This window comes from Grammomys surdaster, unplaced genomic scaffold (genome assembly GCF_004785775.1).
Source record: "Grammomys surdaster isolate TR1022 unplaced genomic scaffold, NIH_TR_1.0 958, whole genome shotgun sequence".
Classification (NCBI taxonomy): Eukaryota; Metazoa; Chordata; class Mammalia; order Rodentia; family Muridae; genus Grammomys; species Grammomys surdaster.
Window position 1 is genome coordinate 5316268 of NW_021605377.1, and position 12214 is coordinate 5328481.

The 12214-nt window shown below is 45.9% G+C and overlaps 1 protein-coding gene across 5 annotated transcripts in view; it reads left to right on the plus strand.

The window, feature by feature from the left end:
- Positions 1–12214, plus strand: part of Tmcc3 (transmembrane and coiled-coil domain family 3) — a 245731-nt gene that overhangs the window by 77429 nt on the left and 156088 nt on the right. For 4 of the 5 annotated variants that reach the window (XM_028783004.1, XM_028783003.1, XM_028783006.1 and 1 more), the window contains exon 2: positions 9774–9890. The exons of the other annotated variant lie outside the window; for it this stretch is intronic. In XM_028783004.1, coding sequence (XP_028638837.1) covers positions 9861–9890 — 30 coding nt within the window. In that variant the 5' untranslated portion in view covers positions 9774–9860. The remainder of the gene's footprint in view (positions 1–9773; positions 9891–12214) is intronic. 5 annotated transcript variants of the gene reach the window in all.

Below are 12214 nucleotides of genomic sequence, written 5' to 3' on the forward strand. Positions count from 1 at the left end.
TCATTCATTCATTCATTCATTCATTCATTCATTCATTCATTCATTCATCATTGAAAAAGGATGCATCGCCAGAACTCCATTAGGGATGCAAAGACGAACAAGCCCTTGGCTCAAGTTCACATCCTTCGGAGCCCAATGCATAAGCAGTTACAGCCCGGATCCTTGGCACCAGGGGGCAGGCTTAGAAAACAAGGGTCACTCGCCTGGCTTCTTCCTGGTCTCCACCTCTGTAGAGGGTCCTGCTAGAAAGTCATTTGTGTGTGTGTGTGGGGGGGCATCTACAAAAGAAGTAGTGCCGAGGAAGAAAGAAGGGTGAGGAAAATGGGGTGTTTCCCAGGTGAGGAAAGGCAATTTCAACCCTTCTCAAAACAAGGCCGAGAGCTGCAGTTTTAGTGCCTTTCCTGGTAAAGAGGTATCATTAAATAGGATTGGGAAAGCTTACGGGTCTCGTACATACACCAGAACAGTTTGTTTCCCTGTGTACAGCATTGCCAAACCATTTTTTCTCCCTCTAGAGCCTTAGACTTTATAATGTTAATCTCCTGACATTGAGTTATGCGACAGAAGTGAATGCACGCTTTTTAAAATAATTTTTAATTTTGTTTTTTGTTTTTGTTTTTGCAATGTTGTGTGTTCTCTTGTATGTGTCTGTTTTTTAGGTATGCAAGCATGCCTTCCTCTGTTCGCTCCACTGTTTTTTTTCCGAGACAGGTTCTCTGTCACTGAATCCAGATCTATCTAGCCGTTTCCTTTAGACTGGCTTGCGTGCTCGCAGAGGTAGTCTGTCTCTCCTCTCCCGAGCCAAGATCCTTTTTCCCACGGTGCTGGGGTCTGAATGCAGATCCTCAGTCAGCACAGTTAGTGCTTTAACCACTGAGCAGTCTCCGTCTCCAGCAGGCTCTCTCCACCTAAGTTTAAAAATATCATTAGGCATCATGTTGGTGAGACTTTCTGGGCGTAGCTTTTGACAGTCCTAGGAGACACAGTCAGTCACACAGCAAATTCCCTGGTCCTCCGGCTCTGAAAAGTTTTTGCCCCTCTTCCTTTCCTCTGTAATCCCTGAGCCTTAGGTGAGGGGGTTGTTTTGTAGATTTATCAGTTGGGGCTGTACTGCCTAAACCTGAGCTGATCTTGGTCAGCAACAGACATGCTAATGTGGACAGGGAGAGCACAGAAGCCTTCAACCCTACACAAAGACAGCTAAGGAACGCGGAGAATAGGAGAAATAGTCTTCCTCAGGGAAGAGCACACCGACTGGCTATCCAGCAACAACGGTCAGCCCTAAAAGCGTGGATACAAAGTAATGTTATACAGACTGAGCAGATTGTAATTACATATTTAGGAGAATGTATGTATATACATGTGTGTATGCATATCATATATGTATACATATATGTGTAGCAACAATGAATGAAAAAAGCGACTATGAATTTGAAAGAACACAAAGGTATATGGGAAGTTTGCAGGTAAGAAAAGGAAGGGAGAAATTATGTAACTACATTGTAATCTCAAAAAAATAACAAGACAATTAAAAATATGTCATCTGGGAGCTGAAGAGGCAATGCCGTGTCTAAGAGCGCTTACTGCTTTTGCAGAGGACCTGGGTTCCCAGCACCCACAGGGCAGCTCACCCTGTAACTCTAGCTCTGGGGGATCCAATGCCCTCTAGACTCTGCGGGCACCTGCACAGATGTGGTCCACATAAAAACTGATGGAGATACACATACAATATAACATAATACATAAAAACAAAATGAATAAATTAAAAAAATCTCCACCTTTCTTCTCTTCAGTATCACTTTTACTACATTTTAGAGCAAATTTTAAGCCCAGAATTGGATTTAAGTCTGGAGTGTTTTCCTTGATTCAATACAGAAGGCATGACGTAGGGAAAGGAGACACAAGGGTTCAGGGTGTGGCCCAGTTGTAGAGTGATAGTCTGGAATGCAAGATGCCCAAGGTTCAATCCCCAGCATGGCATAAATGAGTGTGGTGATGCATGCCTGTAATCCCAGCACGGGGGAGGCAGAGGTAGAAAGACCAGGGGTTCAGGGTAATTCTTGGACATAGTGAGTTCAAGGCAAGCCTTGGATGTGTAGAAGGTCCTGTCTCAAAAAAGAAAGTAAAAAGACATGAACCTGGTGTGGTGGCGCACACCTGTAGCTCCCAATTACTCAATGGGCTGAGACAGGAGTAGTGTTTGTTCCAGGCCACTAGAGACTATCTGAAAAGAAAAAAAAAATACGATTAGAGATGAACCTCAGTGGACGAATACGTACCTAGCATGTACGTGGTTCTAGGTCTGATCCCCAGCACCGGAGCTGGGTGGGGGCAGGGGATAAGAAAGTAAATTGGGTTCAAAAATGATAAACATAGAAAGTCTATATTTTGGTAATCTTGAGGATGTAAAAATCCTGTTCTTGAGATTGCAGAGTATACTTGGCTACTGGAAGGTAACTGAAACCCAGTATAAAGACAATATGTATCAGGGTTAAAATGGACTCCAAGGAGAATTTGGGATAATAATGGTTACATCTCTTAAATCTGTTTCTCCAGAGCAAGCCAGACCCCCCCCCCCAACTCTGGAAACACTTAGTTGAGCCATTAGCATCCTGTACGCAACAGAGGCAGGGGTACCAGAGATGTCTCACCCCTCACGTTGGACTCTGTGGACTTACAGCCTCCCAGCCTTCAGAGTTTCTGGCAGGCCTGATTCCTGCTGTCCACACTCTGAGCTTCTCAACCCTTCACCTTTGAAGCCCACTCATTGCCTTCTAGGGAAGATCTTCAGAGCTTCAGCTGGACCCCTCCCTTCACCTCTGTAGGAGCCTTCTACTGGTGGGCAGGGCAGAGCACAGCTGGATTTAATTCCTAGCACATCACTTAGGAAATTTTGCTGAACATTTCTGAGCCTCAGCATGGTCATCTGTAAAATTAAGACCATGTATGCCGTCTTAGTTAGAGTTTTCCTGCTGTGAACAGACACCATGACTAAGGCACCTCTTACAAAGAACATTTAATTGGGACTGACTTACAGGTTCAGAGGTCCAGTCCATTATCATCAAGGCAGAAACATGGCAGTATCCAGGCAGGTGGTGTTCAGGAGGAGCTAAGAGTTCTACATCTTTGTCTGAAGGCCTTCCAGAGAGGACTAGCTTCTAGGCAGCTAGGAAGAGGGTCTTAAAGGTTACACTCACAGTGACACACCTACTCCAAAAAGGCCACACCTCCTAATAGTGCCGCTTCCTGGGTCAAGCATATTCAAACCACTACAGATGCCCATGACCTAAGAGTTTCCTGCTTGAAATGGGGTAGTATGCAGTATATAATCTCATAACACATCGTAGCTGTTTTAAGACTTGTGTATGTCTTTTGCCCGAGATAAAACTGGAGCCCTTCATGATTAGCCCTGATCTGCGTGTCCTTCCTTCCCACCCCTGTTGCTTCCTACCCTGTCCTCCAGGCTCCGGCTGTCATACACGAGGCCACTTATCGCCTTGTTGTTTCGTCATACCACACCTTTGCTTAGCCAGCTCTCTGCTAATTAAGACTCAGCTCCGGAAAAGAAACTGGAGCAAAAGCATGCATTCGGAACAGCCTGGAATCTTTTGGTGAAATCTGAGAGCTCAAAAAATTAATTTATGATGTTTTTCTCAGTTTGGGTTCCATTGCTGTGAAGAGACACCATGACCAAGGAAACTCTTATAAGAAAACATTTAAATGGGGCTGGCTTACAGGTTTAGAGGTTCAGTCCATTATCATCAAGGTGGGAACATACGGTAGACTTGGTGCTGGAGGAGCCAAGAGTTCTACCTCTTGATCTGCTGGCAGCAGAAGGGGACCGTCACACCAGCCAGACTTGAAACAGTGTGTGTGTGTGTGTGTGTGTATGACCTCAAAGTCCCACCTTCACAGTGACACACTTCCTCTAACAAGGCCACACCCCCTCCCATAAGGCCTCTTAATAGTGCCACATCCCATGGACCAAACATATTCAAGCCACCACAGATGCTAAAACCCAGACATTGAGGGAAGGCAAGCTATCGATAAGAAAGGGGCACAAGGGAATTTTCCAGTCATGTTTTATTTTTTTTTTATGCATATGGGTGTTTTGCTTGTGAGGAAGTCTGTGTACCACATTCGTGTAGTGGTCATGGAGACCAGAAGAAGGCACTGGGTCTTCAGGGACTGGAGTTACAGATGGTTGTGAGCTGCCATTCGGGTGAGAGAATAGAACCTGGGTCCTCTGGAAGGAGAACTAGTGTTCTTAAAAGCTGGGCCATGTCTCCAGATCCCTGATCTTGATTTGAGAGGTAGGACAGAGGTGTGAGTAGTTGTTTGCTTGCTCAACATCTGTTCATTTTGTTGGACAATAGTAATATCTTAAAAACAAAGAGGTCACAGGCATTATCTCCTCTGGGAAAATGGCTGCCTGGGCTGGATTTTACCTACCCTCTAGGGTCTCCATCTCTTCACATGTATCTCTGTCCTTGCTCTCAGTACATGGCGCCATTGATGCCTTCTCTTTATGTACTTTGTGCTGCCAGTGGTCTGTGAGTTCCTGTAACAGACTAAGGACCTGCTATCTATGTGAATGAAAGAAGGCTATTTAACCTTACCCTGCCTGCACCAGCCATGAACAGGGGACTATTAGTATCTCCTCTACACAGAGCTGCTGGGATAGTGGAAAGAGCAGGTCTACGTAAGGGACTCAGCACACAGTAGGTGCTCAATAAAAGTCCTATCACGGGAACAAAAAGTTTACTCACATTGACAAAGCAAGTGTAGCTTCTTATTTCTACAGTGAAGTCACCTGAGCCCCTCTTCTGTCCTAGGCAGGATGACAGAAGGAAAATCAAAATGTATTTCAGTCTGAAAACTGTCCCACCCAGCATCCGATATAGGCTCACTACGCAACACGTACATGCTTTGCTCCCATAAACATCTGAAGAGATAATTCAGAGTGTGTTGTTTAGTTTAAACCACATTAAAGTGCGTATTATTCTCAAGAGAACAAATGTCCTAGGATCCCACTGTATAAAGTACCTGGAACAATAACAGCGGTAGAAACATCAATAAAACGGTGGTTGCCATGGCCAGGAGAGGGGGATGGGTGTGGTTTGATGGATGTGGAGCTTGTTTGAGTTGAAGAATAAGTTGAGATATGGCCCCGAGCACGCCGCAACAGCAGGAATGTACGCAGTGCCTCAGAAGTATACGCTTAAAAATGGCGACAATGCTAAACTTTATTTTTTTAAGTTAATTTATTTTATGTGTATGGATATTTTGCTTGCACATATATTTGTACACCATGTACTGGGTGAGGAAGCCAGAATAGGGTGTTCAATCCTCTGGAACTGGAGTTATTGAAGGCTGAGAGCTGCCGTTTTGGTGCTGGGAACTGAACTCCGGGCCCTCTGGGAGAGCATCCAGTACTCTTAACCCCCGAGCCATCTCCCCAGAACCTAAAGTGTTACATTTTAGATTATGCATATGTCAGTTTAACTCTTTAAAAAGTTTTACTCTTCTCTCTCCTGTGAGTCACCACTCTAAGCTTAACTATCAGCACATCGCCAACCACAGACCCCACCCCACCTCCTCGCAGCTTCCTCCTGGGTCTCCTGGGCTCCCCCTCTTCCCCTGGATGCTCTGCCAGAGCCCTGTAAACTGGGGAAACAGCGTTGAGCTCTTGGCTGACCCAGGCTTTGTGCCAGGCAGAGGAAGTACAAAGAAACACAGTTGCAAATGTCTGGTGAGAGATGCAGGCCAATCAACAGACCGTTTCCACACATAGTGGGAGGGGCCATGGTGGGGTGGCTGGGGGTGTGGCGGCAGGGCAAGAAGGCGTTCTAACTGGGGGTGGGGGGGCGCGACACACAAGAGTTAACCTGCTGAGTAGGGGCAGAAGCCAGACTGCCCCCATTTCCCTGGTACTTTTTTTACTTTTTTTTTTTTTTTATGTTTGCTGGCTCCCTTCCTTCAGCTAGAGAACACTGTTTTCCTTCTCTATGAAAGCAGCCCAGTCCTTAAAGTGCCAGCTCCGATGCCACCTGCCTTATGGAAAAGGCGCTTCAACCCAGCCAAAATTAATCTCCCATTCTCCTAAGCTCCCACGGCCTCCTGTTATATCTTCATTTAGCGCATTCTTCATCCTGTCAGGTAATACAGCCTTTCATAGCTCTCGCCCCCCTGTTAGATATATTTTGGGAATTTAGATTTCTAAGTAAGACACGCCGAGTAGAAGCAGCCATAGCATAAAAGAACCACCCATCAGCGTGGATGCCTTCCCAGTCTCTGCTCCACTTCCCAGTCCACATGGCGGGGGTATGTTACTCCGCTGGCTGGTGCTTCCACGGAATGACCGATAAAACCAGTTGAGGAAAAGCTTATTCACGATCCTAGTTTTAGAACCTTCCCTACGTGGTCATTTGGTTCTGTGGTTTGGGGGTCTCTGGAGCCGAGGAAGATCAGGCTGGGAGAATGATGGTGTGAAGATGCTCACCACCTGGTGGCCAGGAGCAACAAAGAAGAAGAAGCTGGAGTCCAGACATTTCCTATAAAGCCCCCACCTCTTACAGGCTGGAGGCGACGACTTTATTGCATGAGATCTGAACTGTAATATGGGGACAAGTGGCATGCTATGACTCACAGGTTGGCCTCACCTCTGCCTTTCAGAAGCTCGAGCCCAAGGCGGCCTCTATCCTTCTTAAGGTCCCAGCCACTCCTTGGTCAGCGATGGCAAGGGGCACGTGAGCAGAGTTCTGAGACATCAAGGCTCTCAGCACTCAGTCCTTATACTGCTCCTGGCTGCGCTTCCCACCATGCTCTCCTACCCAACTTGTGTTACTTACCGTTATGTGGTTATTACTAAATCCCTGACATAAACTGCCCAAGTTTGTTTTGCCACATGGCTGCAAAGATTTCAGTCCATAGCACTTGGATCTGTTGACTCCGGGCTAAGGGTGCAGTGGTACTGGGGGTAGAGAGGGCTTTGAACTCATCTCAGACAGGGACTACTGGATCATGAGGAAGAGATCGGGGGTGAGATGTAAGCATCAAAGGTGACTTCCTTTCTCCAGCTGGGTCCTACCTGCTGGTCCAGACCCCGCTTGCCGAGGGAACAAATGTTTGATAGAGGCCAACCACCTGTGGGAGACATTTCATACTAAACTGTGACAGCGCCTCCTTCTGTGACAGCGCTTCCTGCTTCTCCGGCCGCTTCATTTTCTTCATGGATGCTGCTGTCTGTGCCATTCCTGACTCGGGGGTTCCACTCAGGCATCTTTTTTTCTTTGTGCATTTTCATTAGCTGGTCTCAGTAAAGCCTGTGACTTCAGGTGCTAGCGCATTCAGAATAGTTACTGCTCAGACTCAATGCCTCACCCATTGTCTGGTGATCACGCCCAGGAACTGTCCCCTGATGCACAAGGTCATGCGTCTCTCAGCCCTCCTGACCCCCTTACATTTCTGCTTCAGTGGGCAGCACCACGAACCACCCGTCAGATCTGGGAATCACTTTAACGCCTTACTCCCTACCCCTTAGGTCCATTCTGTCATTAAACCTTTTTGGTAAAGACTCAAATCTGCCTTCTGCCGTGGCTGTAACTCAGGCCTGCCTCGTTTCTTACCAGTGGTGCTGGCCCTGTGCCACCTTGCAGTGTGCTTTCCCAGGGTGCAGCCCTGTGATGTCTCTAAATAAAAGATCTGGTTTATGGCAGCCTCGAGTTTGTACTCCCTCGGTGGCTCCTCGTTCTGTTGGAAAGAATGTCTCGCACACGCTTTGATACATGGTCTACAGACTACTCCCCTGCCTGTCTATCTAATTTTATATTAGACCTTCATGAACCATTTATAGTTTCTAAATGTACCCTTTGCTCTCTGAGAGATCCAGACTGTAATATGGGGACTCTTATTCATTTTGTCTTCTTTAAATAATAATAATAATAGCCTGTAATGCCCGTGCTGGAACCGGATGGAGGCAGGCAGATCCCTGAAGATCATTGGCCAGCTGGCCTAGTCAAATTCAAGAGCTTCAGACTTGGTGGGAAATCCTGTCTCAAAAATAAAGGCGGGGAACTGGAGAGCTATCTCAGTGGTTAAGAGAACCTGCCTCTCTGACAAAGGAGCAGGCTTCGGTTCCCAGCAACCAATCCTGGAGACCTTATATCATCTTCCTTCAGGTACCTGGACACACACAGACGCACACACATGCCTGCACGCCTGCACACACACGCACACACACATGCACACACACAGAGGCACGGATGCATGCACAGATGCATGCACATATGCACACACACATAGTCTTTTAAAAAATAAGTAAACATGGAGAGTAGTTGAAGAAATTATATGACATTGACCTCTACACACATGCACAACACACATGTGCACATAAAATCACACATACATTTATATACCCGTGTGTTGGTTAGTTTTATGTCAATTTAGCAGAAGCTGTTTTCTTCTGAGAGGAGATAACCTCAATACTACTACTAATAATAATAATAATAACCCCTGCCTTTATAAGATTGGGCTGTAGGCAAACCCTTAGGACCCAGTTCATTGTGGTTTGGGCCACCCTTGGGCTCGTGGTCCTGAGTGCTATAAGAAAGCAGGCTGAGCAAGCCGTGAAGAGCAAGCCAGTAACCAGCCCTCCTCCATGGCCTCTGCCAGGTCCTGCCTCCAGGTTCCTGCTCAGTTTGAGTTCCTGCCTTGGCTTCCCTCAATGGACTCTGGCATGTAAGCCAAATAAATCCCCAAGTTGCTTTTGGTCATGCATAGTGTACATAGTAATGTATGCTATGTCATGGTATCTTACATAGCAATAGTAATCGTAACCGGGGCAACACACATGAACATGTATATCTACCACATAACACAATATACAACAAGTGTGTATATATATACACGTATGTATGTACGTATGTATGTATGGATGTATGTATGGATGGATGTATATAACAAAGTTTCACTGTTTATAAGGGAAGGCTTAACAGAGGACCAAAGAAGCCGGAAGGTGCTGATAATGTAATTGAACACGCTTTAAAGACAGTCAACTTCATGCCTATCTGCGTTCCATACGGAAATCTCCTGCCTCTTGGGTGGAGCTAGAAACAGCTGAGCTGTCTACACAGTGGGGGCAGGTCCTAGATCAACTTACCCATCTTTCACTGGTCTTTGCCAAGCTGTCTGAAATGAGGCGTACTTACCTGTAAGGCTGGAGAAGGACATGTGGGTACCATGAGGGAACAAACTCAGGATTCAGCCGGTGGAAGAGAGGGTAGAGATCATGTGCTGGAATAACCAGCAGCCTCAGCGGCCATCCTGCTTTGGCATCCCATGGTGATCCACATTTCATGGTGCAACAGACTGGTTGCTTCCTGGTACCCACACACATTGCTAATTGTGGAGGATGCTCAGTCTCTATGGTGACGTTGCCTAAGGTTCAGACTTTCAAGTACAACCTCCTGTCCTGGACAGTCTGTTGGGAATGTTTGGTTGCATCACAGAAAAATCCAAGAACAGTGGCTGAAACAGGCAGGGGAGTGTTTCTCTAACATGATGGCAGATCTGGAGGTAGGCTAGTTCAGATCCTAGTCATTGCTGCTCAACAGCTGGCTTTCGTTGTCATGGTGATAACCAGGTGGCTTAAGTCCCAGTCATCTGGGTCTGTGTTGAAAGGGATGGGAAGGGCTTTCCTCATCAACTGTATCTTCTTTTAATAAGAAATAACCAAACAGACGTTTACTTGGGTTTTTTTTTCCCCTCACCAGAACAATTGTACACGGCCATCTGCGACTTCAAGGGGGCCGAGAAGAGTATATTGAACAAGGCATATTAGCGTCCTGAATAAAATCGGGATGATGTCAATGAGAAAAGAAGGAATGAAGGTTAGTGACCCCCACCCTCAGGGGTCCTCCATATCGCCACCGGTGACCACTGAGTACTTGCCCTGTTTACTGCTACAAAAAAATCCCCCTAGCACTGCTCAAATGCACCCCTGCTCTCCTGCTAAGTGCTTCCTGCCAAGTGTAGCTCTCTTGGATAATCTTGACTCTGAGCAGCGGGGCAAGGTATTGGTGGGACTGTATTCTGGAAAACCAGCCTCTCCTATTAGTTTTTCCACTCTTCAGCAATTTAATCAGATGCTTATAATGTGTATACAGACCAGGCTAATCTTCTGCTAATCACAACCACGAGCCTGGGTGGCCGAGTTCGACGTGTGAACATGTGTCAGAGTGACTGGCTGTATACATGGAGACCCTGTTCCTATCTTTAACGGTCATATTGGCGATTCTTCTCGATAGTTCAGTTTTATGATACAAATTTGTTGGGATTAAACTCAAACAGCTCATGTAGAATTAATTTTCGGTCCACTTCAGTTCTGATCACTAATTGGTTGAAGCCCAGTGCACACTTCTCTCTCTGCCACTCTCATGGTCCTTGGTTGGTAACAATTGCAGCTTTGATTTTGCTCTCCATTGCAATTATGTGTGCCCAGAGGATGTGAATTCTGTCTGCCCCAACTAGTATCTGTTTACTAAGGGCCTGGCCCATAGTAGGTACAAATTAAGCACTGGCTAATTTCTTTTACTTGCTGCATCAGCTTCTATTAATAATCCAGGAAAATGGTAATCACTAATTAATGTAAAAATAAATGAGATTAATTTGTACGTGTGTGTGTGTGTGCTGCAGAGTTACAGCAGCTAACAAGAATACCAGTTGTCAAATATAAATCTGGGTACTATAAGAGGGAAAAATACATATATTACATATATATGTATTTAAATTACTCTTGCGACACTCCATTGTGTATCAGCTGCGGAGTGTCCCAGCAGACCACTGTTCACACGTCCTAACATGTTTTATATAAAGAGAAAACTCCTACAAGTTAGCCCTCCTGGGTGTGTTTAAACATGTAGGCTCTGTGTGGCTGTTCTGTAATCCCGCCTGGACCACATTCACATTTTACAGACCAGGGACTTTGAAAGTCAATGACTACAGTTCCTGGTCCCAACTCCCCAGGGGATTGTTGTGACCATGATTTCAGTCTGAATCTGGTTCTGTCCTGCCTATTTGTCCCTGGGAAGGAGTCTACATACACCTTTTGTGTTCTGTCTGTAAACACTGAGGGTGTACAGAAGCAATGTTGGAAAGGGGGTAGAGACAGGCAGTTCTAGAGGATGTGACAGGGCAGATGTGCGTCCAGCTGTGTCCACCTTCCCATCTCTGGGTAGCCTGTGCGTGTTTACACTTCATCTATTCTGTGACCGGCCTTATGCTCTGTGTCTCCTCTCCATGTGCTCATTGGGTACTCTATGAGACAACTGTGATGCATTGTGGGATTGTTTTGAAGATTAAGATTTCTCACGTTAAATATACTACACAAGCAGGAATGGATGTGTCAGACCGAGGACGTGCACTGTGATCTGCATGGTCTACTGTAAACATGGAACCATGCCCGGATCAGTGTGTTCGAGAAATGTCCATTGTCACAAGTCTACAGTTTATTTTTCTGCAGTTCTAAAACCTAAAAGCTCTTGAAAACCCACATTTCTTCTTCACTTTGGTAGGTTCCAAACTGCTCTGAGTTAAAGGGCTTGCAGAATCTGAGTTGAGGGGTGCAAGACAGTTTCCAGGACTTACTTAGTCCCTAGGTGCAAACATTCACATATTTTTGTGGAAAAAATGTCAGTGTGGTGGGTCATATGTTGGGTCTTCCCCACCCCCCGCCACTCAGCAATATCATATACTATTGCCCCTTTCAAATGAAGAATTCTGAAATCTGAGCCATCTGAGCCCAAGGTTAAAGGTTTGGAGGCCTGGTTTGTGTGTGTGTATGTGTGTGTGTATGTGTCCAGTATACACCTCACTCATACACTGTTCCTGAGTGCCTTATCTCGATAAATGCACTATAGTCTCTGCCTTGACAGTACTCTCTGAGCACTGAGGGGACTAACATTGGTCCTGTGTGGCAGAACTAGGTCTCCTGGGTCGTAGGGACTGCTCAGGAGAGCCTTGTTGCAGCATCAGAAAGGCAGAAAGAAGGATGCATATTAAAAAGCTGATTGGAGGTGATTTAGGCCACTTGGCCCTGCCCAATAAAAAAAGGCTTTTGCTCTATTGTTTTATATTGTATTATATTGTCAATCATCCGGTTGCTCTCCAGGGTGACTGGAAAAGAAATCAGACCTGGGAAAATAAACTAGAACTC